Source organism: Blennius ocellaris (assembly GCF_963422515.1).
Source record: "Blennius ocellaris genome assembly, chromosome: 5".
In the NCBI taxonomy this organism is placed as follows: Eukaryota; Metazoa; Chordata; class Actinopteri; order Blenniiformes; family Blenniidae; genus Blennius; species Blennius ocellaris.
This window is the reverse complement of record NC_137654.1, coordinates 21,003,514-21,030,972: the sequence shown is the minus strand read 5'-3', so window position 1 is coordinate 21,030,972 and position 27,459 is coordinate 21,003,514. Positions and strand designations below refer to the sequence as shown.

At 40.6% G+C, this 27,459-nt stretch overlaps 2 protein-coding genes across 2 annotated transcripts; one reads left to right on the top strand and one right to left on the bottom strand.

The window, feature by feature from the left end:
• Positions 1–352: 352 nt before the first annotated feature.
• Positions 353–22,570, bottom strand: dnah12 (dynein, axonemal, heavy chain 12; the record flags this gene model as incomplete). The annotated part of the gene is made up of 70 exons (XM_080496908.1): positions 353–546; positions 690–757; positions 885–976; positions 1,060–1,197; positions 1,317–1,521; positions 1,617–1,720; positions 2,219–2,407; positions 2,493–2,726; positions 2,811–2,948; positions 3,060–3,200; positions 3,312–3,565; positions 3,653–3,948; positions 4,030–4,188; positions 4,278–4,418; positions 4,810–4,982; positions 5,075–5,267; positions 5,357–5,549; positions 5,628–5,842; positions 6,008–6,153; positions 6,247–6,394; positions 6,475–6,716; positions 6,814–6,954; positions 7,034–7,123; positions 7,294–7,425; positions 7,526–7,702; positions 7,808–7,888; positions 7,987–8,149; positions 8,236–8,369; positions 8,647–8,841; positions 8,931–9,092; positions 9,239–9,431; positions 9,555–9,733; positions 9,816–10,112; positions 10,202–10,457; positions 10,593–10,759; positions 10,917–11,055; positions 11,197–11,348; positions 11,424–11,612; positions 11,712–11,831; positions 11,934–12,122; positions 12,340–12,423; positions 12,525–12,665; positions 12,783–12,966; positions 13,110–13,219; positions 13,311–13,430; positions 13,546–13,791; positions 14,002–14,241; positions 14,354–14,506; positions 14,613–14,785; positions 14,882–15,038; positions 15,236–15,355; positions 15,455–15,601; positions 15,679–15,814; positions 15,896–16,017; positions 16,113–16,307; positions 16,459–16,659; positions 16,752–16,937; positions 17,402–17,642; positions 17,738–17,931; positions 18,137–18,271; positions 18,358–18,483; positions 18,585–18,720; positions 18,805–18,983; positions 19,091–19,182; positions 19,263–19,416; positions 19,492–19,680; positions 19,926–20,121; positions 20,205–20,385; positions 20,779–20,968; positions 22,451–22,570. The coding sequence occupies 70 exons, from the start codon at positions 22,568–22,570 to the stop codon at positions 353–355; spliced, it is 11,667 nt and encodes a 3,888-aa protein (XP_080353034.1).
• A 1,183-nt stretch (positions 22,571–23,753) lies between these two features.
• Positions 23,754–26,189, top strand: LOC308130789 (glucose-induced degradation protein 8-B homolog). Its single transcript, XM_080497243.1, has 5 exons — positions 23,754–23,814; positions 24,146–24,275; positions 24,358–24,554; positions 24,669–24,866; positions 25,160–26,189. The coding sequence occupies exons 2-5, from the start codon at positions 24,158–24,160 to the stop codon at positions 25,331–25,333; spliced, it is 687 nt and encodes a 228-aa protein (XP_080353369.1). The 5' UTR covers positions 23,754–23,814; positions 24,146–24,157; the 3' UTR covers positions 25,334–26,189.
• Positions 26,190–27,459: the final 1,270 nt, after the last annotated feature.

Genomic DNA, 27,459 nt, shown 5'->3' with positions numbered 1-27,459 from the left:
CAATGTGTTTGTCAAATCCTTGTTAAATTGATTGAAACCTTCTGCTGCGTATTTGTTTGAATAAACTAAGCTACTTCCAGACAAGGGACACTTTCATTCTTTTCAGTAGTTGCTGAGTATTTGATGCACATTTTGTGGCTCTTAAGTGTGATTATGCACACTTAAAAGGAGGGTTTTTGAGGAAAAATGTGTAGCATTGTAATCTGTTGTAGAGATTAAATGCAGATGTTTTGTCTTTCTCAATATATTTTTTCAAAGCAACTACTACACACAAGGTTAAATACAAATACAACGTTTATTTAGAACATTTAAGGCACAGAACTTGCTATCTTCAGCAGTGTGCTGACTGGTTTCAGTCATCCAGCTGGCAGAGCAGTGCCACACCACGTTTGATCCAGTGTTGGGTGGGCTTATTGGTGGGCAACATCACGGACATGACAAAATTTGTGGAGTGTCCCGTGGTCAAGAGCGTGCCCTTCCTCTCACTGGTCTTGTACAGAGGACAAACATACAGCGTCTGAGGCTGATCGTTGCTCATCTTTTCAGCTGTGTGAGAGAGAAAGAAGCAAGGAAACAACGAGCGGGTAAATAGATAGGAGATTGTTATCAGAGTCTAAACAGTGGAGTAACCTGGAAAGATAAATGAGGCACATGCTTGATAATCTACCACTTGCAGTTGTTATACATACTGGGTTTGATCCAGATAATAGGCAGTGAGTCAAACAGGACATTTGGTTCCTGCTCAGCCAGAACTCCACTGTAAAAAAAAAAAAAAAGAAGTGAAATTGCAAACACTTCCGTATTAGATTAATAACAATTCACAATAAAAACCATATTTATCTGAACTTTTGTAAAATATGTAGCATCGTTATTCACTATCACACCTTTCTTTGTCCCAGCGAGCTCCATCCAGAAACAGCCCATTAATGTAAACGCCATCCTCAGGTGCCGTGTCGGACTCATCGATACCCAGAACCTGGAAAATTAAAAAATCTTGAAAAATGTGGATCTGTACACTGTTAAAGCTACAACAAGATAACGAAGTGCATGTCTTTAAACCTCAAAATCGAAGGTAAGCAGGTCAATGGGGATGTGATATTTCCTGGCGTAGTTCTGCATGGCCCCAGTAAGGAAGGCTTGGGTGAAGAAGAAACCAGACAACCAGAACACGCTGGGCTTGCCAGTATCATACCAATCCTGGAAGAGAACCAAGTCAGAGAGGCCATTACAGAGGTGAAACCCGAACAATTTCCCACCTATACACCGTCAAAATTTGACAGTTATCTCAACAACTTTTGTTATGTTCTCTTGCTTGCCTGCAAAAACTTGAGCCTTGAGAGAAAGTCCGTGATGTAACTGCCCAAAGGCTTGAGGCTGGGGTAAGAGCGCTTGGCCCACTTCTCTGGGACCTTCCCCACTATCAAACTGCCTGCAACTGCCTCCAGCTCAGCATCCATCACCACCAAGCCCTTAATAGCTTTTATCAGGTTCTGTAGACTATCGCGAATGGTGCTGCACAACCTGAGAGAGCGCACAAACAACAGTCAGGTCATATAAAATGGTTTCTGAGACACGTTGTGCAACCTAAAGATCTGCAGTGCGTGGTCTGTTCATACGTGTTGTAGCGCTCCATTTCCTGAACGAGAACTGTGTTCATACTTTCTTCGTATTGCACTGGAAACTTTTGGAGAGCCGCTTCTGTGTCAAAATTAGCTGGAAGCTGGAACAAAATAAGCAATGAGAGTTATAACACATACAGAGCAGACATTAAGAGCTAAGAGACAATAATCAAAGAACAGATATTAGATGTCAGCAAAGACCGGCAGTACAGCCATTTCTACACCTTAAAAGTCAAGTTTGATTTGACATGATATGACCTCTTTTGTCTGTAGCAGAAGTACACAGATATACTGATTTAACAGTAGATATTTAACAGACAAATATCTACCGCACTTTAACATTCATTGATTAATAAGCAGTACTGAATTGAAGCTCACAGGGGCATGATAACATACTAATTAGCAGAAGGACACGACAAAAGGCTGTAGTGTTACAATGGTTCCTTTTTGAAGAAAAAGAAAAATGAAAAGCTAAACTGCTGTAAATGGGAGTGCAGTTCATTTATAACAGCTGCAATTGTTGCACCAACATCATTCATATGATGATGGTTGGAGCATTTTAGAGAGCCATGAAGCGAAGGGCAGGTTTAATCTCTAACCTTGGTGAGGATGTCATTTGCAATGTCGAAGAGGGTGCTGTCACTCCCAGAGGTAGCTCCTCCTTTCCCTCCGCCCCCCTGGGTGAGGAGCAGTGAATCAAACAGCAGTTTTGTCTGCTGTAAATCTTTAGAAATGTCCACGTTTTCATGCATCCCAAACACCTCTGGGTGCTGGCTCAACGGAAGTTTCTGCAACACAAGAAAAATATCTCTTGTAAGACCAAAGTCACGCCGGAGAATTTAACTCAATATTGCGCACTGAAAGTGTTTGTACCTCGATAAAATGAATGTACTGCTTGTAGGCAGATTTCTGCGGAGCGACATAATCGCCACTTGGTGAGAAAGGGTAGCGAAATGCTTTAATGATGTCCTTGTTGTAGAAGTCAGCCAAGGTAGTCATCAGGAGCCGTCTGTCCCAGTCATCTGTCACTCGACCACCGTAGTTACACTCCCCAGTCAGATATGTTATGGCTTCCAAAGGTACCTCATCATATTCATTTACAAAAAGCTGAAAATGGAGAGGAAAAAAACCCCCTACATTATAGATTATTTTGATGAGTGAAATTTTGAAAGTGAAACTTTAAATAAATACCTGTAGCTGTCTGATACTTATATGGAGATCAGACTCATTGAAGCCATAAGGAATATTCCATCCCAAAGGACCAAACTTTTTTCTCTCCTGAACAAGAGCATGAAAGAAGCACAGTCCGTACAGGAGCTTCTCCCAAACCTGATGGATGAATCCAAGAGTCAGAGTGTTGCGTTTGTCACAGAACTATGAATGAACTAAATTTGAATTCCTGCTGCATACAGACTGAAGATTAGTTTCCTTCCAACTCACCAGTTCCTTGTTGGGACAGTTACTGAAGAAGGTTGGATCTGAAATCGGATCTGATGAATATGAGTGGAGCAAGTTGAGCCGAAGACCTGTAGGAGGCTCATTTGTCATCTTCACTCCATTCTGCAGGATGGACACTGGGAACTGCATTTATTTATTTATATTAGTGTATATTCTATTCAGACATGGAAGCTCTATGTTGTTTCTCTGTGTACGTGTAATGAATTAGAATAAATTAGACTCAGGGAAATTAACCTTGGATGAAGGGTAGCTTGTGAGCCAGAGGCGGAAGTCTTGGTGGCACATTGAGGGACTCAAGTCCTCACAGATTTTCTCCAGGGTGGACATCCAGGAAACGGCCAGATGACAATTCTGCAGACACACCCATGTCCCATTTTGCATGGCTGTGGATATCATTTTAGCAGCGATAGGCCCTTGACCTTGACCCAGAGAGATGGACTGGAACATCTCACCGCCCATCAACCTGTCACTGGCAAACTTCATTAAGCCTGTCAAAAGATTTTCAGTTGTCAGCGAAGAAATTATATGTACACGTGTTCCCTTTAAAATCAGCCAATGGAGAAGTATAAACCTACTAGACATAGGATCTGCTCCAGGAGATAACACAAACACAAGTGGTATGGTGCAGTTGGAGTCAAGGTAACTCTTGCTCAGGTCGAATGGAGGAGGCTGGACAAATTTCTTCCCAAGATTATCAGTGACAAATTTGGTCACAGCAGGTACAATCTTATCGGGCCTGAGGCTGCGAACAATGATCATCTTTTGTAAGTCATTGAGTTTTTCACACCACGGTGGAGGCAGAGCAATGTTACACGGCTCTTTGCTGTCATAAATAGGCTTGAAGTCTCCAGGGCTCTTGATGAAAGCCTCTCTGTGGGAACAGAGAAATATTCTATTGGTCAAAATCCAATTATACTGGCAAACAGAAGCGTGCATGTATAATATGTTTTACTTTATCCCCCGTAAGCCAGGCAGTTCACTGGCTCTGCAGAATTCATCCCAACTTTTGTCCTGCAGCCAGCTGCTGTCCGGGTTAGCTGTGGTGTTCTCCAGGCCCACTCCCCCAGTGAGCAGGAACATGAAGTCAGCATATTCAATCTCGCCCTTTACTCTAAAAGAAACCGATAGAGTAATGAATAAATTATGTATATTTGTGAAATGCCACATAAGTGTGTGAATAGAAAAAGAATCACCACTTACAGGAGAAGGTTGCAGCAGAGAAGGAAGGAGAAGAGGAGTTTGTCTTTCTCAAAAAGAGAGCGGCACACATTGCCGTACAGGTTGTAGGTGAAGTGATCAATCAAAAATTGAAGCCTTCTCTCAAGTTTCTTGGACTTGTTGCTGATGATCAAAATGTAAAACACAAGAAACTTAAAAAAATGGTAAAATCAAAAGATAAAGTCAATGCTTAGATTCTGCTAGCCCCATTCACAATTACAAAAAGTCACATTTTAGTTAAAGATCGAATATTTGTGTATATATTTTTCACACATCCATATGATCTACAGCTCTACTAGTTGCAAGGAAAGTTTATATATGCTGCACCCTCTGGCTGTTGTATCTGAACATTCAAACCTTAAACAATATATTGTGGTGAATATGTATTGTGTAGTTTACAAATTACATCTATAAGATATAAAAGGGTTTTATTAAACTTCTGATAAAATCAAAGTCCCAGCAGATTAGTCTTCTCTTGAGATGGTGCAGAGTATCCTTCATATTCATGACTCACCTGTCTAGGATGGAGTTAATGTATAAGTTGACAAACCAGTTGAGAGAGTACTGGTACATGGGGTCGATATTAGCCAGGTCAGCAATACTGAAGAACAGGATGGATGAGTGGTTTGCAATTGCTCTGTAACCTTCTCGAGACTCTGCTATCTCGATCTCTGTCTTCTCCGCAATCTTTGGGAAGCATATAAAGTTTGAGTTAATTTTGCCAAATATTATAGTCAAATAGCCCATCTTTATGTTCCCTTTGCATGTAGAGGTCTCACCTGTTGTTTCATGGATATCTCATTGGACATGCACTTTGCAGAATCAAGAACGTGAATAGCACTCTCATCTTCTAGGATATTTCCCTCAGACGACTGTAAAGTCTCAAGGATCTTGTCTTCAATTTCTTTTAGCTGTCTCTTATTGGCAGCTGACCGCAGGATTAGTACATTCCTCTCTTCTTCCAGTTCTGGCCTGACGAACACATGAAGTAGAGGAATGTGGGTAGTGCAGTGCCTCAAGCATTTCAGGGGCATACCAAAGTTAGAATTAATGAGTGCTACCTCTCTTTGGCAACCACAATCCCTAGCAGCTGGTCCTCCAAGCCCTCTGGCGTGATCATAAAATTAAGCAGGGACACTTTGGTGGCCAGTTCTGGTAGGAAGTGGGGGTTTCTGAGTTTTGTGGTGATATAGAAACGGAACTCAGGGGAGTACTCAACCAGATTCTCTCCAAGCCTTATGCAGTCCACACCACCTGAGCAACAAATCAGACATTTTCACAGTTTATTACTTCAAATCTCAGAAACTCTTCGTGATCTTGTATTCAAAGCACCTTGTTTGAAGGTCTGTTTGAGCAACAGTGGTTCCAGAGAAGGGTCCAGCTCCTCCCCAACATTTTCCAACAGCAGCGGTGTTCCAAACTGTATGCAGTTCTCCAGAGTTCTCATGTAGTCCCCGTCAGTTAGCTTGATTACACTTAAATTGTTATCTTTCTCTGAATTCTTTACCCACTTGTTAGCTTGACCCTGGGGATCAATCATCAAGGGCCTATAAGAACACAAACAATAATCAATCAACTTTATTTATTTATAAGGGTTATAATCTTTCAGAACGAGATGCCCCCCCCCCCCTCACCATTTAACCAGAAGCTATAATTTTTTTGTATATCTTTAAACTAAAATATTCACACAAATATGTTTTAACCAGACTCACCATCTACGTGAATTACTGACAATGACACCATTGTCAATGGAGAAAGAGTCGCTGGGAAGGCCTGCGATGTTCCAAGCTCTGATCTTAATTGGATCTCCCAGAGTTTGACTGAGAGAGAAGTCGTCCGATGATGGAATGTTCTTGGACTAGAGATATGGTGGCAGGTTTAAAAGACAGGATAACAAGCAATTATATTTGCCTGAGTTCAAAGAGATTGAAAGCAAGAGGGTGATTCTTACTTGGCACAGTTTGGTCCATAACTTGGTGCAGTCATATCTGAAGCTAACTGTGAAAGCCCCTAAATAGGCAATAACGCCAGCAGAGATCAGAACGTCTCCAGTCAGGTTGTCATATGTGTGCTGCAGGTCATCAGCTGCCTTCGACCATCTAAGGATAGATTTACATTCGGTCAGTGACATATTGCAATCCTTTCAACTGCTGAAAAATCACAAACAGAAATGCATGACCTGGTCTTTTCTCCACCCAAACCACCAATGAGTTTCTCGGCCCTCTCGAGTTTCCTTCCGCATAAATCCACTTGGTACTCCAACTGGGCCTTCTCTTCTGTTTTCTCCTCAAAGGTTTTCTGAAGAGCAGACAAGCGGTCCTCAACCTCTTTCAGCTGAGCTCTTTTCTGGTCCAGGAGGGCCATGGTTGCTGCCAGGGACTCCTCTGCTTCGGCAAGCTTGGCCTTTTTTGGAGCTACAATCTAAAACAAGAGAGAGTGGTTATCCTTAAATATTACAGGGGCAAAAAAGCAACTCATAGGAAGGTTCTGTGAAACGCCAGAAAAACAAAACCTGCACCTTTGTCACCCTGTCATAGTCTTCCATGGCTGTGATCCATTTGCACAGACCCTCTGCAGCAGAGGAGGCTTTTACAACAATGGTCGGATCGAAATCAGGGTCAGTCATGTACTCACTACGGATCTTCTTCATCACAGGGACCTGTATTGCAGAATTAAAGAAGCTATTCAGGACTAAATATACATTTGTAATAGTTTGTAAAAGTTTTCTTGACACTTACAGGAATATTGTCCTTGTCATATTCCTTAAGATCTCGCAGAAAATTCATATCACCCAGAAGCTTCTTGCTTGGACCCCAGAAGTCCAAAACCTGGACAATCAAAAATATTAAGTAAGGATATTACAGAAATAAAAGGATACAGTGGTGTACAATATGGAAGACTACTGTGGTACAACTATTAAAAAATGTAAGTGAACATACAAAAAGGTAAAGCAAAAATCTATATTTGTATAAGATGAGTTTTTCTGGCTTAGACGAACCATCTTTCCAGTCCCAGAAGGGTCAGGTATCCTATTTGGTTTTATGCCTTGCATCACACATACAGCTGCCATCACAAGCTTCACGCTTGAAGGTGGATTTTTCATCGACTTCACAATTGTGATGTCCGAGGGCTGAAATCAAACAGAAGGTTTAACTCACTGTCTGTCATATCTGCTATGATCTGACTGGCAAAATGTGTTAAAAAATACAGTTTAGTTTGATGGTGCTCACTTTTAAAGTGTCTAAAGCAGACAGAGCAGATTCCAGAGCAGGAATAGCTTTAGCCAAGTCACTCTCGCATTCATTCTTCAGAGTCTGAGCGTCATTGGCCTTTATAGTTGCTGCCTCCTCGTCAACACGCACAACTTTACTTTTGGCTTCCACCTCCACAGACTCCACTTCAATCACCTGAAAATGTACACAAGTTAACAGATGCATGAATTCATATTTAAAAGGCCTTGGGGAGGGGGTGGGTGGGTGCTGATGTGGTGTGAAGTTGTGAAATATATTCACCTTCATCATTTTTGTGTTGTCAGTCTTTGCCTGCTCCAGTTTGGGTTGCAGATCTACCAGCTCCTTCTTCATCTCACCCACCTACAGAGATGACATTGGAAGGAGTCATGCAAAGCTACATTCAAGTTTCCAAATCAAAGAAACACGGGAGAAGCAAAACAGCTCAGCAATGTAAATACCTGTGATTCAGCGAAGGCGAGTTTGTCCAGCCCATTGATGTACCTCTGTTTTGCCTTTTTGACAGTTTCTCTTTTTTGAGTGAGGAGCTGACGGAATGCTGTAATTAGCTCCAGGTAAGATGTAGGTGTCACATAATTATGTCGACCAAGCTCAGAGAGAAATCTGCATTGAAACCAACAGTGTATCTCTAAGTGCTTTTATACATAATTCACCATTTAATCCACAAGCCTTACTATATAATGACCCACCTCTGTGAGAGCTGCATAGCAGAGGTGTGGAAAGTTTTGCAGATGGAAATAACTTCCTGCCTCTCATTTTCACTCATATCCAGGGACTCCAGGGATGAGTTAGCGACCCGCTCAAGAGCCTCCTCTGGCCACGGCTGTCAAGGAATGATAAAAAATATTGTGAGAGAAAAGATGGTAGGAAGAAAGGCAGAAGACAGGTTGTTGACCTTGTGCACAATAATGTCCAGCAGCTCAGCCATATGTCATATTTTCTCTTTCCCTTGTCATGAACATTATTTCTGGCTCAAGGAGCTCACTGACTGACTCGCAATCTGATGCACAGAAGTTGTACATAGTTCTTTACAGTTTAAAGTATGATACATGAAGTATAAATTATATTACAACAGCTATAACACATCATTTAAACAGTACCTGGAACCAGTCAATGGTGCAGCAGTTAATCAGTGATGGAAACTGGCGCAAGCGGTTTCGAAAAGCATCTCCAATAGGACTGAAGGCCACAACAATGTGGAGATTTTCTCGGCAGCGTGACACAAAGAAGGCAAACAGGCTCAAAGGGCTTAATTCTACATTTCTATTGCCAGCCTGAGCAATCGGACGTACTGTCTGAAAAGAGAAGGAAAGATAGCATTTAATGAAATTCATAAAACTTTTATGCAAGTTTTTTTTGGTGTACCTAATTCATAGTAGCTTACCTCCATAATCTCTTGTTTCTCATCTATGGCAAACAGATTGGGCACCTCTCCGGTGTTTAAGACACTGTCCACATCTTCTAGAAAAGCCTCATCTTTGATCTGGGCATCAGTTATTAAGAACACTGTCTTCTGTCCTTTCACTCCTGCATTTTTCAGAAGCATCTGCAGTTTGTGGAAAAGTGGAGATAAGAAATTGGGATTAAGCATGTTAAAAATGATATATATATACTTGAGATTCAAAGTATCTCAGAAAGTCATGCAATGCATCACAACAGCAAAACAGAAAGGTATTTAACTATGACACAAACCTTGAGGTCATCTCTCCACTCAGTCATGCCATAGCTCTTTGAGATCTCAGGCTGAAACAGTGTCATGTGAGACATGGACGTAGCCAGACGGGTGATGGACTGCCGGCCGCTGCCTCCCACTCCCACCAGCAGGGCATTGCCCCCTGGCTGCTTCAATACACGACTGATTCGAGACAAGTGATCCAAGACATAGCTGCATGTTGGGGAGATTTTACACTTATAATTCACTCCACAATGTCCGTTGGCTGCAAATACTGAATCAAATAATTCAAAAGATCAACTTCATATTCTTAATGCTGTGAAATAAGATGTTCACCGGAATATGACGAGGTTCATTTGAGTCTTGTGCATCTGATTGTATTCCTCCAGACATGATTCCACCACCTTTGCAAAGCTTTCCATTGAAGGCACCTCGGCATACAGGCGCTCATCGTCCTCCAGGTCAGGGTTCATGTAGTCACCAAACAGAAGATTTTGCATGTCTTCCTCAACCAGCTGGAAAATAAAAGATTATAGAATGTGCAAGGCACAGAAAAATAACAAAGCAACAATAACACCAGTGGAATCTAGAGCTTACTGCATTGCCTTTCTTGAGGTGATCAAAGACCTGGTCAAAAGACTCATTGAAATGGTCTTTGAGGATGGCGTTCATGAGATCGTAAAGCCATGTTCGATCTTTTTCCTCCACCAGACGATCATAGTAAACACGGAAGACCTCATGGACAAACAGTTTTATCATGGTGCACTTGTTCTCCAGTGACTCTTTCTTCAGCAGCAGGCATCCTTGGATGACACGAGAGAAGTCTCGCAGATTGAAAATGTAGTGCGACTTGGCTGGGGTTGGAAGGAGGTACTTCATGGCTTTCTGATACACCTTTTCCAAACAAAAGCATGAAACAAATGATTGCAAAACATGAAATATTCCAATACCTATAATGTAACTTATGTTTTCATTGAACTCACCTCCATTGTAGCTCGAACGATTTGGTCACCAATTGCTGTATATTCTGATGGAAAATTATTAGTTTTAAAATGAAAAGCCACAATGTTGGAGAAAATGCGGCCCATGGTGTCGTTACTGAAGGGATTGATGCTAAAGATGTTGAAATGTCGTAGGAAGCGAGATGTTACTGAATTCCTTCCACCACCCGGGGGACCCATAGCTGAGATGAGCTGTAAGTCCTCCAGGATGACCTTGGAGGTGTCCTTCAGGTCATACCTGCCAGAACACAACAGTCTGAATTAGGCTGTTTTATAAACTGGATGATGATACTATAGATATGTTCATGACTTCTTTTTTTAATCATCTCTCCCTTTAAAATGAGGCTAGCTTCTAAGAGCAAACGTTTCATACCAGTGTTTGTGGTCAATGTACTGTCGGAGGAGCTCTACAGGAGGCTGAGCTCCAAACTGTTCCAGTGCTGGCATGTTCAGGTCATCTACAAAGATGATGCACTTTTTTCCCATGGGGGGCCCGAACACCCCCTTCCTTCGCTTGTCTAACCAAGACATGATGATATTCTGGTAGATGCAGTAAACACAACACATGTAATACAATTCAAATCTAAAGTCTTATAACTTTCCTATGTTTTAGATAATCATTTCACTTGAATGTGGTCTCCCTACAGATTCTCTTTGTAATTCCAAAATGACTGAGGAACCTGTGTGACCTATTGACCTGGGTTTGGTTTGCACTCGTCCGAGCTGAGAAGTTGATGAAGAAAGGAAGGAATTTATCTTTGTCGAGATTGTTCATCAGTTTCTCCTTAATATACACAGACTTCCCAGTCCCAGTAGGTCCAACAAACAAGGGAGGACTAAGAATGAAGAGAAGCGAAAATCATGATTCATCATGAGCAACACCAAAACAAGCACTGTATGACACTAACATATGGAAATAACAGATATTTGAAACATTTGTGCATAAATGACCCAGTGAACATAGAAATAATTCTTACGCCCCGTATGTGATGCAGAGGTCCATCAGGTAGGAGTAGCGAACTGTGTCAATAGTGGGAACAATGATCTCTTGCACTTTGGTGTTTTTGTCTCCAAGGTTGACATTCTTAATGGCATCATTCCAGTGACGCCATTGGCCTTTCCCTTTAAACTGTGGATGAAATGACAGTATTATTCGATATGATTCAAACCAAGTTAATTCCTTCAGAGTGTTACTCCACAATACCTCGTAAAAATAATCATACACAAGGCCTTCCTCATCCATTGGACACTCCCATTTTTCAAATGAGTCAGGGATCGGATGTTCTTCCATTTTTCCTGAAATCATTGCCCTGAGGAAGTCACTGAACTTCTCCCTGCTGTCTGCATCACAGCTGCCACCCACAGACCACACCAAGGAGAAGGCAAAAGCCGCCTGAAAGCAAAACAGGAGAATGGTGTCTGTAATTTCACCGAAAGAGCAAATAAAGGCAAAGGAAAACATTCAAAATGATGAATGTTTCAGTTTTCTGACCATGATCCAAGTGGGAATATCGTTGTTTCTGCGATTCATCTTAACAGGCTCAATGAGAAGCATCTCAAACAGTCGGCACAAGGACATCACAGTGTGACTGTCGCTGGTGGAAACAACTTCCTGTGAGCAAAAATATCATCTACAGTCAAAAATCCATCAAACGTTATGAATGCCTGATAACTGTTGTTGTCTATATTTTTGATTTGCCTGAATATTAATTACTCTGCAGTTTTTCCGCAGCATCTTGAGAGCAGGAGGCAGCAGCCAGTTGAAGAGCTCCATCACCAGAGAGGAGTTTTCAGACTTCTGCAGAGTTTCAGGAAGAGTGTTCATCCAGGAGACCACCAGGGGCTTCCAGCCCAGCTGAGATGACTCCATGTAGATCATACCACATCGACTGACTGTGGCTGGCTGCAGTGAAAATATTGAGATAATCACAACGGTCTCAGGTCATTTAGTCCGTCCTCTCAATCAAGCATAATGTTGTACATTTATCACATTTTGTTGAACACTAAAGCTTCAATGATTCGGAATGGAAATCATTTGGCACATCATTTGGCAAAAAGTGATATTGTGAAAGAGAAATTTGAATTAAATATCTGAATTAACTGCAGATGCTTTAACTCACAGAGGCCTGTGACAGATCCATTGCCTCAAAAATCAAACTCATCTGACTGGACATCTGAATGATTTCACCGCTCATCAAACACAACTGTGAACCGGATGAAAGCAAAAAAGAGATTAATCCAATACGCATTCAAACAAATAGTTAAATCATTTGCAGAGTCCATGGTGTTATTGTGTAAAACCTACCTTTTTGTTGTCGTCCAGCACAGTGTTCATGCTCTCAATCCATAGTGTATCTATTGGCCCATCGAACACCACCCACTTACGATCTGGTGTCTCAGCAGATGCAAACTCACGAAATGTGTTGGCCACAACCCCATCTGTCCACTACAAATGATGGAAAATCAAAAAGATGAAAACATTGCCGGTTTCCATAATTGAAATTACAAAAAAATAAATAAAGGAATAAAAAAATTCCACCCCAGAATGAATGTGTAAATTTACCTCATGGGAAACCAGGTCGAACTGTCCAAAGAGCTGTCCCATAGTTACTGATTTGGGATTTAAAGTCCTGAAGATGACCTTCTCCTCCAGATTGTGTCCTCTCTCATTCATGAGAGTCAGAGTGGCGGCGAGAACATGGAGCACTTTGGTTTTTCCTGCAAAAGGTTCTCCAACCAGCATAAACCTGAAAATAACAGAGTATTTGAAACAATACCTTTTTATAGATATTACTTATTATTCGTGTTCCTATTGTATGTCAGAGTGTGTTACTGTGGGCACAGCATGCAGTACACGGAAATATAACATGGCAACCAAGATACAACCTACCCATGCCGAACTATCATCATCTCGTATGTCTGGATCATCTTCTGTAAGAAGACCTCAGTTGGCTGTACATTGTGATTTTTACAGCACTCCTCAGCAGTTTCCAGAAACAGCTGATGCAAACAAAAGAAAATGTAAGTTCTAAAATACACAAAATAAATACACAGTATATTACAAGGATTTACTTGGATCAATGTGTCTGACCTGATAGTCTGCCTCAGGAAGAGAGATGCCTGGAAACAAATCACTGATGATCCCATTGAATAATGGAATATCATGTGACAGAAACTTGGGTTCATTGACATCCTTTATGGATCTCAGAAGCTGAAAAGTATGCAAACAACAGTGGGAGAAGGATCAATGATTGCAAAAAAGGATAATCATGATCAAAATCAGGACACAGTCTCGTTATTCAACTTATACACCCAAGCACACATACAAGAATGTCTTCATTCTCATCAGGATACTTGAGCTTGAGGTTTCCAGCAGCCACGAGCACGGCTTTGACTGCCCTCATGCCGTAATCATAGTGGAACTGAGAGGAGAGCTGTTCTGAGCAAAGCCTGTAGGTCATCACAATCTTCACCGAGAGCGGTTTGGCGTTGAGGAAACCGTATGAATAAAGAGAGATTTCTGCTATCAGGGCATAGTTGGGGACCATCATGGCGACTGTTCGGAACAACACCTGGAGAGAAACATGAATGATATTCAGTATTACCAGTGACGTGTCTTTAGGTTTTACTAAATTAAATCAAATTAGTCTCCAATCAGTTACATTGTGTGAACCGAGCTACAAAATTGATTGGAAAAGCAATTCAAATGACAATATTGAAACAATATTGATAAGCGACAATACAGCTGCTGTTTAAGCCTCATGGAATATTGAAATAGAGACCTTGAGGTTGTCTGGGAGTTCCGAGCGTCCTGCATAGCCAGGATTCATTGTAATAGACACAAAGCAGTTTGGATTGAGTTTGAGCATCGTCCCTTCAAAGTCAAAGTACTCCAGCTTCATCTCTACAGCCCTCTGAATGCAGAGAACCTGCTGGGCCACCACAGACAGCACCTCCAACTCGATACGGTTGAATTCATCAAAGCATGCCCATGCACCAGATGAAGCCAGACCTTTAAAAAACTAAAAAGAAAATAAATGAATTCATGTTAACAAGGAATGCGTTGCACATCAAATTGTAAAAATAAGATTTTCTTTTTAAATATCATAATTTAAAACTACTAGTGGATGTTACTTTTCCCATAGCCAGATAATCCAGTCCATCAGAACAGTTAAAGACCACACACTGTACAGCAAGCGCCTTGGCTAAATCTTTGGTGGTCTCGGTTTTTCCTGTTCCAGCTGGACCTTCAGGTGCACCACCCAAATTCAGGTAGAAAGCTCCAATCTGAGAGAGACACATTCAAATTTCTTGAAACTTAAAATCATAGTAATTGGCTTAATCATGCTAATGTACACTGCTTCTTTTTGTTTGTTTGTTTTTAATCTTTTACCAGAGTTCGGTAGCATCTGTCAGTCAAAGGAGTGATGACAAGCCGGGGGGAGTTCCCCAGGTACTCATAAGCGTATTTAACGTCACAGTTGATGATGCGAACACGAACGTTGTCATTGCTCCAGTAGTAGCGTAGCTGAGCCAGCCACTGAAAGTCATTTTCATTTGATACACCTGTTAAAGAATAACCAAAAGTACAACCATATTTATGTATGTGCTCTGCAATGTCACAGTAAGGTTTTACAAGATACATGGCATGTCTCAGAGTACCTTTATCTATGAGGTCTGTGACTACATCCCTGGCGTGAACATCAATTGTGACCAGAGCGCCCAAAGTAATTCGTGTTTGCTTCCGCAGTTGTCCTCTCACAAGCGCCACAATGTCATTCAGCTGATCCTGGAGCTGCTGATAGTAGTTTTGTAGGCCCTGTGTAGAAAAAAAAGCCAAATTACTATATTTATTTTTGTTTGATCCCTGGCTGACATTGTTAATCATATCATGGTGTGAAATCAAATGTGCATGCCAAAACATAGATTTTTGTTTTTCAGAGTTGTTTTGCAAATACTTGAAAGGCACATGGAAAATGTTATAAAACAATGTAAAAAAATAAAATAAATACTCACCTTTGGCCCTGCTCTGACGGCCTCATGAACCTCCGAAGTCCAGAAAATCTGTGAGGTGCACAGGACCGCCTGCCCAGGCCACTCCTTCACCCACTGACTCCTTGGTGTCTCTTCATAGGCCTGTTCACACAGTAACATAAAATTGCTCTGCTTTCACCCACATTTATATCTAAACCACTAGTGTGACATGATTGAGGCTATGAAGAAGTGTGATCTCACCTGTATGGACCGGGAGATCACATCTCTGACACTGCGGAGCATCACATCCTCCACCTGAACCAGCCACTTCTCCACTGCCCCCTTGGCTTCAGAAGTGGAAATGTGCTGGATGAGCTGAACGCGCTCTCCCTCGCTGCTGTACATGGCCTGAGCACAGAGAGCATGGAGTTTGATCCATTGGCCACCGTGTCATGTAGCAGAAACAATATGTGTGACTGTCTTACCTGGATATCCAGATTGGGAAGGAAGTCCAGCTTGGAAATACCCTCAAAGCACTTCTTCAAATGAGGCTGCACTCGCAGTGGGTCTTTGGTTTCAGAGAGAATCTCCAGCATTTCATCATTGGATAAAAAGAAGAACCTGGCAGCAACATTAAAATGTTGTTATATTTGCAATATTTTGGGTGAAAAATAAATACATTTGCAAAACCTTTGGTCTTACCGAGGGAAAAAAAGACGTTTCTTCTCTAGATACGCATTCAAACCTTTCATAATGTTTTCAAGGAGGTCGTTGGACTCCTGCAGTTTCTCGAACAAGCCAGGCAATGAGGTTGCTGGAAGGATCTGTGATCAGAAAACGTCAGGTGACTCAAACGGAATGTTTCAAACAAACAGGTGAGATTTCTTTCTTTTTTTTTTATGTAAACATATTTTCTTACCCTCGGGTCCTTAACACAATGCCTCATAACCTCTTTCCAGTTTCTGTCAACTTTTTTAAAGAGTCGTCCCTCCTCTGGAATCTGCTGCATAATGTCCTCAGATGAAAAGATGGGCTCCAGGTAAAGCCACTGGGCCTGTACCTTCAGCCACTCGTCTATGGTTTCCTGTATGTGCAGCAGACACTCTTCCCAACTCTATAAGCAGAAAAAGAACGAACAAAAGAGACAAGTAAACAATTACAACTCTGCAAAACTGGATACAAGCACAGAACCAAGTGGCAAACCTGTTGCTCAGATTAAACATCTATTCACGATGCGGACACACACACTATATTCTGTGACTAACCTTGATTTCACTCTCGAGTGGTTTGATGAATGGCGAGCCTCTCATAGTCTGGGTCTTCACAATCTGGTCATCTAATAGCATCTGAATATCGTCCAAACCAGTCAGGATGGACACGCGTGACTCTCTGTATGGTTGATGGTGGAAGGAGATTTCATCCCAGACACCCTTCATGTTTTGCATCGCCTTTTCCAGAGAATACTCCTGGAAGAAAAATGTTTCACAAACATACAGCATTCAACACACACACTCAACACATTACACACATTCCGTATTAACATGTCCTCAGTTCTTACTTTACTGGCGGCAGCACTGATGGTCTCAAACTCTTCCAGGTAAGGAGTCAGGTTGTGTTTGAGGACTTTTCGGAGAGTTGTACTCGCGGTAGGAGTGAGATCATAGCCTGCCACCTTTGACATCTGCTCCCAGTGGCGATTCCTCAGCCCCGAGTTACACATGATGGACACTACAGGGATATACTCCTGTTGACACAAGCACATCTGACATCACGATCTAGTGGCAAGAAACTATGTTTCACTTCTTTTGAATAGTTGTCTTCTTAAGCCTTTTATTTCCTGTCTCTTGGCAGGATTTGGCATCCCGTCATACTCATAACTGCTCGCTGTTTATGATATCCAGAATATTCAAAGACCATTGGAAAACAGAGAACTAGAGCTCTGCGTCTATGAGATAATGATTATGGTGGATCCAGGATGTCAGCAGTACGACTGTCTAATCGGAGACAAGATTCACCATTGTGCCATACATTGATAACACGACCTTCTCAGTACTATCAAAAACACACTGCAAAATGTATGTACGGTACTAATATTTATCCAGTTATCGGGGGGGGGGGGGGGGGGGGGGCAAAAGAAAAAGCATCTTTGCACAATTCTACATTCATAAAGTCAAAATAAATATAGGGGTCCTAGTCATACAAGCATACCTTGAATTGTTTGACCTGCTCCATCACAGTTGAGCACAGCGTTATCGTGAGACTGACGTCCGTCTTTCGATCATCCACACGTTGGGTGCTCTTGCCTCCTAAAGTCTTCCCCTTCGCTTGTGCAGCCTTATTCTGTTTCTGCTCAAAAAACTTCAGCATCTTGTAGATGTCCCTGAAGAACTCATCCACTTTCCCCTCCAGAATTTCACCATCTAGGTTCTGGAAGGAACCGTCCATCCAGCTACACACAACAAAGATAAAAACTCATCTAGGATTTTGTTTCTTTTCTCTTTTTTTTTGAGCAAAACAACACCAATATTCAGAAAGATGTGTAACCTGCTCTCTATGCGCTGCCAATTCTGGATCGATCCAAACAGCTTCTGGTAAGGTTCAATACTTTCTATTATGTCATCAACTTTTGGGTAACGTGTGAGCTCCCATTTGTAGAACTCTTCTTCTTTGTTGATAAAGACAATCTCCTCTTTGACCTGCTGGATATGTCTCTGAACTGTTCTGGTGTCTTCAACATACTGTTCAAAAGAAAGAAAGTGATATATATATAGAGAGACATTTTTAATTTACATTGTCCACATTATTATGATCAAAGACGAAAATGTGGTGTATTTATTCAGCAGATATGAGAGTAGCATCATCATCGTCACCTTTAACTCTCGATAAGAAAAAAAAGAAGAATTCAAATTTTAATGACGGTAATCTGTCATGGTTACACAGTACCTGCTGCATTATTTCCAGCTCAGAACAAAGTGGAAACTCTTCTATCCTGTGCTCCAACTTTTCCAGCTCGACCATTAATCTTTCCCGCCTTGCAGTCAGCTCTGTCTGTCCTTTCCGCATGGCTGTCTTCATCACCTGGAAAATAACGGAGTTGTCCTGGATCAGTTCATTCTTTAAAAACAATTGTGATGTATTGTGCTATGCAGACACAGGAGCATTACCTCATCGCTCAGTTCAAATGCATGAAGGATGTTTTCAGGCCAGAGAAAAACTGTGACATTAAGCTTCAGATCTTCTGGTTCAAAGACATGGACATCGAAGAGGTAACACAGCCTAGAGCAGGATTCCTGTTGTGTGATAAAGAAAGATTCTGCAGTTTGTATAATTCTAATCAATATGCTTTGTTTGTTTGGGGGGGGGTGTCTCAAAAACATGCTTTGATATTCACCTGTATTTTTGCATTGAGCTCTGCGATACCAATTGTCTTAGCAAAATTGACATATTCCGCCAGCTGAGCCATTTCGTCTGTACTTTCTGGAACTTCAACAGCTCTCTTGCTCATGGTTTCAAATTCAGTGCAGATCCTTTGTACAGACACAAAGACGATTAAACACAGAGGAGTCATTTAGAAACAAAACAGCTTGGAGATTGTGACAGAAGTGACTTACTGTATACTTTGCTCCTTGTATCTAGAGACCAGTGTGTTGATAAGCATATCAGCATATGAATTAGATTTGTTGACTAGCCCTTGTTTCAACTCCGCACAGTCGAGATGAACCATTGTGAAGGTGGCTGTCGATTGGAGGCTCATAATCTCTTCAGACAGGACACGGAACTCCTCTACTTTCTTTAACAAGTGGAATTAGGCATTAAGCAGGCTTGAGGCATCAAGTTAAAACAATACAAGTAGGGGCCTAAGCATTTGCACTGTGAAATCATTGCATTATGTCTTACCTTTGTGTACTCGTCAAAAGAATGCTCCTCTTCCAAAAAGGCTGTCATCTGAGCTTGTGCCGTTCCATTCACTAACCAGTTGTAATTATCCACTACAAAGAAAGACACAGTCAGCACATTATGAATAATGATCCCCTGTTGATTTTTAACATGAATCATTACTGAGTATTACCATAATTCTGGAAATGCTTGCCAGGTTCTTCCAGATTTTGCCGCACAGTTTTCTTCACCTTAGCTTGAGCGCAGGCAGTGATATTATCGTCTATCTTTGCATCTACAAATGAAGTTGTGGTTTGTGCCAACCATGACTGGACTGTGGGTACTTTCTGCAAATCAGTGTTCGAGATGTCAGGGCCAGCTCAACACAAACCTGAAAAAAGTGCCAAGAAATGGAGCCTCACCTGCAGTGTATTTGTTACGGCATTAAGAATGTCCAACATAGCATCTTCCAGATCTTGCAAGGTGGGGTAAATTTCGATCTTTTCATCATCAAATGTCAGAGCCATTCGAAAGGTCGGCAAGCGGTGAGGATGGCTTGGATCGAAAACACTCACAATCTCCTCTATACTTGCGTGCAGCATGGATTTCAACTAGAAGTATGCAGAAGTAAAATAGCTATGAGTTTGAATGTATAATATTGATTCGATCAGATTAGACTTGGACTCATTTCACAGATGAAGCATATCTCTCTCTCTATATATATATATATATATACATATAATCACTTTAGATTAATATAACAAGTAAACTAAAAATATAATAAATATAATATCAAATAATTATTTGTCGAGAAACTTGTCAAATGTAAGTTTCAAATGAAAGTGCTTTGTCTTACCTGAGTGGAGATGAGAGTGGATGCACTGTTAAAGAAGGAATCCAGTCCATCCTTTTGAACTGCCCCTTGCATTTTTTTCTTTGTTAATATGTCGATGACTTTGGGGAACCAAGTGTTCATGATACGATCTTCCGTCGTCTTACACCCCCCCAAGATTTTATTCTGTAAACTCTTACAGTCCACAGGTCCAGAGGCTCTACAAAAGCACACGTATAGGTTGATAATAATGTTCCCATTCAGACAGTTGGGATATAAGCTAATTTGCTGGTTCTTAATCACCTGTATCCTGAAAGGTCCACGAGGACCAGGGAAGAAAATGTCACATTTCCAAGATCCAACACAGCTGACAATGCAGAATCCACAATGTGCAGCTTCCTCTTTATTGCATTGCGGCGTTTGGTAAAACCATAAAGTCTTGGTTGGGTGAAATCAAACAGCCTGCAAATATTGAAAATTATCTCTATAAGCACACAAAAAGGAAATTGAAAAGGAATAAAATTGCACATGAATCAAATGTGTACAACGTCAGACACTGACTTGGGTGTAGTGGCTTCCATGTCTGGATTCTTTAACACTGTAGACACTAAAAGGAGTACATTTGACATTATGAAACATGGTTCAATCATCCAAAAGGACAATATGAGCGTAGTACTGTGCAAAAGATTTACACACTTTGGGTGCTATGATTCTCACTTGTGACATGTTTCTAATTTATTTTGAATATAATAGTGACCCGAAGCATTTTTGCAGGTCAAAGGACAGTACTGACTGAAGTGGGGCAGAAGTGCCTTTTTCACTGTCTAAAACACTTGTATGAACTGCACTCATGCAGCCAAAAATAAACTTCTCATACCTGTGTGCTTGATAATTGCTTTTCTGCAGTCCTCACGGAATTCCTCACAGAGCTCCTGCTGTAGATGTTGTGCTTTAGGAGTATCTGTAAGTTCAGGTGGGAGCTTGGCTACAATTGTCTCAAGCACTTGATTCTGGAATGGAGGAACCGGTCGCTTCTCTACAAACGTCTTCAGGCATTTGTAGTTCATCTGTAAAGTGCACAAAAGAAAATAAGTGAAATGTGACCTGCACAAAAACCAGGAAATCAGTACGAAGAATAAACGTACCCTTTGTTTCCCCTTTTCACTGAGCAGCTGCAAAGTAGAGGTTGAAATAAACATTAGCCAACAGTGCAATATTTCAATATGTCCAGGTATGTGTGTACATGGTTGTTTCTGTTTAAGAAGAGTGCCAACTCTGCAGAGACAAACAGGGGGCCTACAGAAGGTGGGAGCTGCAGGTCTGATAATGGGTCCTGCTCAGTTTTCATCTCTTCGCTACGTCCGTAGCTGTCCATCGCTCTGGATGCCCTGCAATAATTCAAGATAATTAAAGCTGCATGCAGTGCTGAACGGGTACTTGCACACCCACGCACGTTGGAAAGCGGCGCATGCCAAAGTTTCGTGCACGTCAGAGTGTGATGGAAATGTGGGCAAAACAATATTACATTAACAATATTACATTAAAGTAAAAAATTTCAAATTCTGTGGCTCACACAGTACGTGACACAGATCCCTCATATCCCACATTATATATATGTACATAATTAAAAAAAAAATTCCCCTCTCGCCCTCCGTGGGCGGTCACCTGTTTCTCTATTCCAAGCTCGGGTCCTCTACCAGAGGCCTGGGACTGCACTTTTCTGGACTGAGATGTCCGAGGTTGTTCCAGGGACCTGCTGTAGCCACTCCTCCAGTTATATATATATATATATATATATATATATATATATATGAAATCACTGTATTGTTATACAGTGATTTCATGGCCCTTTTATTGTGGGATCTAAGCCATGTCTCCTAATGTCCTATACAAATTAAGTAACACACTGTGAAGTCATGTGTGTTGTTTGGTTCTCTTCTCCTACAGTTTTTTTTCAATCCAATATTAACCATTCTAGTATCAAAACGTGCAACAGAGAGACATTTCTGCATAATTTTAAGTTATGACAATAAGATTATTGACTTTACTGTGTGGTTGAATTTCCACAGTATTGGATGTTTTAATATTTTAATGTTATATGTAAAACTTCGGACAGCGAGGATAGTCTCTGTGTGCTGTAAGGGGATTGCTGTAATCACTGGGATCTGTGCACCGTAATTATCTTTTCAAGGGACGGGTGATCCTGCCATAAAAAGCCCAACATTTGGCAGTTAACTAACGCACACCATTAGATTGATTGTGCTGGATTTGTGTGTGTGTGTGTGTGTGTGTGTGTGTGTGTGTGTGTGTGTGTGTGTGTGTGTGTGTGTGTGTGTGTGTGTGTGTGTGTGTAATAACAACAACAACCAACGACAATACTCATAATAATAATAATAATAATAATAATAATAATAATAACAGGAGAGGTGTCGCTGGCATGAATGTAGGTGAAAATCAGTGAGAGTGAGAAGACGTTACGTTAGCATGTGAGGTTGTTGATGTCCCACGTTTCTTCTCTGCTGTCTTCTTTGGTGGTTCAACAAGTTTGCCCGAGCGCCGAGTTCCCTTCTCAACTCCTCCAGGGCTGCTCTCTCCTCCTCGATTTTGTCCATGTTGCTGATGGGGGGCAGCACCGGAAGCTTCGGGATCTTCCCCGGGCCGGAAGCCATCCCTGGAAAGACAGACAGGAAGAAACCTGCTGCTAATTTCAAACTCACCTCCAGTTAACCACCGAGTGGTGTTTGTTATTTTGTTCGTCTTTTAAACTCTAAAACTTAAAAAGAAAAGACGCAAACACTCCAAGGGCAATTAAATATGCAACACAAACCTGCTCTTCGTTCAGGGTCGTCCTCCTTAATTATGTCTGAAGCGAATTATCACCACGTACACTGCCACGAAGTTACTATGGCAGCAGTAAACAGGGCGACGTCAACGTAGAGGGCGGAGCTTGTCGTGTTTACCGTGACGATATGATAGAACGGCCCTGCTTCATCTATTTACTGAAATAAAACGTCCATTTTTATTTAGTCAAACAATGTTTCCCTTGTGACATCATTAAGAACTAGCTATCTGAATAGCTAAGTTCTGAAAAGGATTAATCCACCTGTGATATCTGAGATAAACGTATAAGAAATTCAGAGAAAAAAAAAACAATGAGATTTTTTCTTTCCAAGTGACACGACCTCATCCATTTGGAGGGGGACACGTGTGGATGTTTTTCATCTTCAAGGATCTGTGAGTTTTTTTGGTAGTGTCCTTTTTGTTCTAAAACTAAGCAATTGGTCTTTTTTTTAAATTGAATTTTCACGGTTGTATTCTCAACTTATTTATCTTCCACATTATAGTATAACTTTAGAACTGTTTTTTTTAATTTATTATTGTCAGTAAGGCACTCGTCCTGATTCTGTATTATACAAAATCATATATTCCCAAACAAAGTTGCATGTTTTGGGTTTGGGGTTTTCTCATATTCTATGTTATTTCTCTGATGGTTTGAATCCCTTTGTCTGACTTATCATTGTCTCTCCTTTTATCTACTCACATAATTCGCATAATTCTATCTTTTGACAACTGACTCCAAATAATTCGATCACATGGCATGCCTTGGAACAAGTGATTTCTGGTTGAAACGGTAACAAAAATAAATATCACATCAACATTATAGACGTTCTTCATCTTCCTGGAGGTGTTTTATAAAACGTTTGGGTGACGTTTCAGTGGCGTGGATCGCAGCTGTGCTTTACCTCTTGTCAGACCGTAGACGTGCTGTGCCTGAAATGTCCTCTTGGGGGAAGTAGTGCGTTGTGCTCGCTGTAGTTTGCACTGAATATGCGAAGGCAGAGACGAAGAAGTGGATCAACCCTCCCCGGTTAGCTACCTAGCTCTAGCTGGGAAGTATCGACAAAATCTTCAGGTATTGTAAATAACACAGACTTTATATCGACTTTGAGCGATCGAGTCATACAGAAATAATGCAATACAACAGGACAGGACCCTCTCAAGGCGTATCTATGCGAAATAAATGCCCGTCGGATGCTCAAGTTGCCTTTGTTTTGGTTCTCGTAGACTGAGTCAGGCTTCAGTGTTTTGAGACGGAAAGGCCCGAACTATTGTTTGTTGTCAAAATTGTATTCCGTTTGGTTACTGTTGTTATTATTGCCGTCGGTTGCAATTTATCCTAATATGTGTCTGTGTCTAAAGTCACAATGTTAACTTAGATCATAACATTTCCTGTGCTATTGCAGGATAGTGTCATAATGAGTTATGCCGAGAAACCGGAGGACATAACGAGGGAAGAGTGGATGGATAAACTCAACAATGTCCACATCCAGAGAGCTGACATGAACAGGCTCATTATGAACTATCTGGTGACAGGTGAAGTACAAGATTCTTGCTCGTTTTATATTGTTGGTGTGGAGCGCATGCACATGATCTCACCACGTTTCCTTTCCAACAGAGGGTTTCAAGGAGGCAGCAGAAAAATTCAGGATGGAGTCTGGAATAGAGCCCAGTGTGGATTTAGATTCTCTGGATGAAAGAATTAAGATCAGAGAGATGATCTTGAAGGGGCAGATCCAAGATGCCATTGCACTCATCAACAGTCTGCACCCTGAGCTGCTGGATACAAACCGTTACCTGTACTTTCACCTACAGGTAAAGTCAACCACAGTGCGGCGCCTGAAATGTGTTTAAGTCTTCTATTTTTGTTTCCAATTGTATTTTGCTCCTAACCGCATTGTTGTTGTTGTTTTCTGTGCTTATTACCAGCAACAACATTTGATTGAGCTGATTCGTTTGAGGGAAACCGAAGCTGCCCTGGAGTTTGCTCAGTCTCAGTTAGCGGAACAGGGAGAGGAGAGCCGGGAATGTCTGACTGAGATGGAGAGGACACTGGCCCTGCTGGCATTTGACAACCCAGAGGAGTCACCTTTTGGGGATTTACTTAATATGATGCAAAGGCAAAAGGTAGACTTAGTAAAGTTCACACATTTTTTTTTCTCATGCTGTGTGTGTGAGTCCATCCATTTTAGTTTTTCTTTTACTGACATAAAAGGTGTCTACTTGCTGACCAAGTATATTTGATACCTGTGAGAAAATCACATTGGAAAGTAAAGATATCAGCTTAATTCCAACATTTTTATGTAAAAACAAGGTGCCGTATAACTCATACGTTCACTTGTCCTCTTGTCTATCTCATCTTTGTCGATGTCTTGAACTTGAACACGAAGGTTTAACATGTGCATGCTTTCGCCTTTCAGGTGTGGAGTGAAGTGAACCAATGTGTGCTAGACTATGAAAACAGAGAGTCGACCCCCAAGCTGGCCAAGCTCCTGAAGCTCCTGCTGTGGGCTCAAAATGAACTCGACCAGAAGAAAGTGAAGTATCCTAAAATGACTGACCTCAGCAAGGGAACCATTGAAGACCCGAAATAAGGAGCCCAACTGAAAATGTACCACGGCATTATTACATGGACATATTTCCTTTATCTATTTATACCCCAACAGACTCATAGAATACAACCTTTTCTTTTTTTGTAAGGGTTGCTTTTTGATACTTTAACCCGAATTTGCAGAAAACTGGATTTGCTGGCATTTTAAAATGGCCTCTCATACTAAAGTAACCCGCAGACCATCATTTCACTCTGTAATGCAATTTACATATTTGTTAACGTCAAATCATTATATTTCAGTTACACTAGTTTTTCTGTCTATTGGCAGGGAACGTTGTTGGCATAGGAGGGTGTGAATAATGCCTAAATTAGGCTGTCACTTTCTGTGTGTGACCACTGAGATGGGACAAAGTTTGATGATAGAAAGTTGGATCAGTGTGCACTGCTTCATTAACTACATCCTTACAAAAAATATAGACATTTTCGCTAGTGGTATTTTAAATGGTACTTTTATTTAGTGGCAGTTGCCAAAACAGAATATTTTGGGGTGTTTCAAGCTACTGTGACTTAAGATTTATATTGCATTTTTCTTGGAACATCAAGGAAAACCTTTTAAACTATATGTTGCGGTAGCATTTGGAAGAAAGGGTAAGATTACTTGAAATGCTATTAACTATGCGGCATACTGTGACCTGCAAGCTTAAAAAGATATCCTCTGTTTCAAAGTGTTGCCGCAGATGATGGTTAAACATGTGAATAGATTAAACTATGTCCACAGACATGGAGACACTTTTAGAGACAAATTATTTACCTTTATGGATCAAGTAGCTGTTTTGCTCAAATTGATGTGCTTTCTTTGCTGTTATATTATTTTGCAATAAAAGTAACTTTTTAATCTGCGTAAGTCAGTTGCATTTTAGTGTCTTTTAATTTTGAGAAATTTCTAACTGGTGTATCAACAGAACTGATTTTTTCCCCCCATAATTGCAAGTTTATTGCACAGAATGAAATATTTCAGGTGTTATTGTCTTATTTATGAAGTCTCAAAATCCTTTAATTGATCAAATCAGCATTTTTCCCAAATTATTTTTTAATTGGACAGTGAATTCTTTTTAATTGCTTGAATCATTTTAATTTGTCTTATTTCTGTGGAAATAACTGTCAAAAATGACTTATTTTTTGACGACAATCACATTGTCTGAGAAGCACTTGTAAATTAATATTTAGATTTGACGTTTGATGTACTTTGCCAAGTGGTCAGATACATGACTTTTTTTAATGCTAAATAATCAGCAACAATCTGATATGAACCGTTTAGCTTTCTGTCAACTTTTCATTATTCTAAGTATTTTAATACAAATATCTATAGTGCTTACTCCTATCATTTAATGTTATTTTTAAATCTCATATACATCATAACGTTTAAAACAAATTTACATCTGTATATATTAAATGTAAACAGAGTCCATGCATTATGTACCCGTGTCCCTGAAACTATAGTGTATTTAAATGTACATATCACACGTGCACATGAACAGTAATTACTTGTTAGGTTAAAAAAAAACTCCATTGATTCTTTGTCCTTACATTTGAGTTGTATTTTTACTTTATTTGCACCATAAAGTCTTGTCCAAATATCAAGAAAGACCAGAGGTAATATCACAATAGAATGATAATGGATTAACTAATAGATTACATAAATAACAGAAAAATACCCTTTATGTGAGTTGGTCATAAGATTTAATGCGTGACAAACTGTAATTTGTATGGAACAGACAAGAAGGAGACTTGTAGCGGGATAAAAGTCAATGTTTGGGTTTAATGGGGAGAGTTAGAAACCTAACCCTGCCAGAGAAGTACGTGATGGGCCAACTCATCTCTTGTGCAACATATTTATTTTTACAGGAACTGTGAAAACAGAAAAATACTGAAAAACAAGAGCACACTCTCCATGGTCTCTACCTTGTCGCATCACACGCCGACTTCTTCTGCACAGTATTACAATCAACTGAACCCTTGCACTGTTAAACACAAAACCAGAGTTATACTAAAATAGTTTATCAGTATTTACATTTATCCACACACATCATCTTTGTGAACTTGCATAATATCGATACACATTTTACTCTGAATAAATATTTCTAAATCAACTCAAACTTCAGTTCTGTT

What these genes read in the sequence shown, in the direction of transcription:
- LOC308130789 (XM_080497243.1), top strand. Translation starts at nt 24,158, where the DNA reads ATGAGTTATGCCGAGAAACCGGAGGACATAACGAGGGAAGAGTGGATG. An exon ending in ACCTGTACTTTCACCTACAG is followed by an intron (nt 24,555 to 24,668) that starts GTAAAGTCAACC and finishes GCTTATTACCAG; the next exon opens with CAACAACATTTGATTGAGCT. An exon ending in ATATGATGCAAAGGCAAAAG is followed by an intron (nt 24,867 to 25,159) that starts GTAGACTTAGTA and finishes TTCGCCTTTCAG; the next exon opens with GTGTGGAGTGAAGTGAACCA.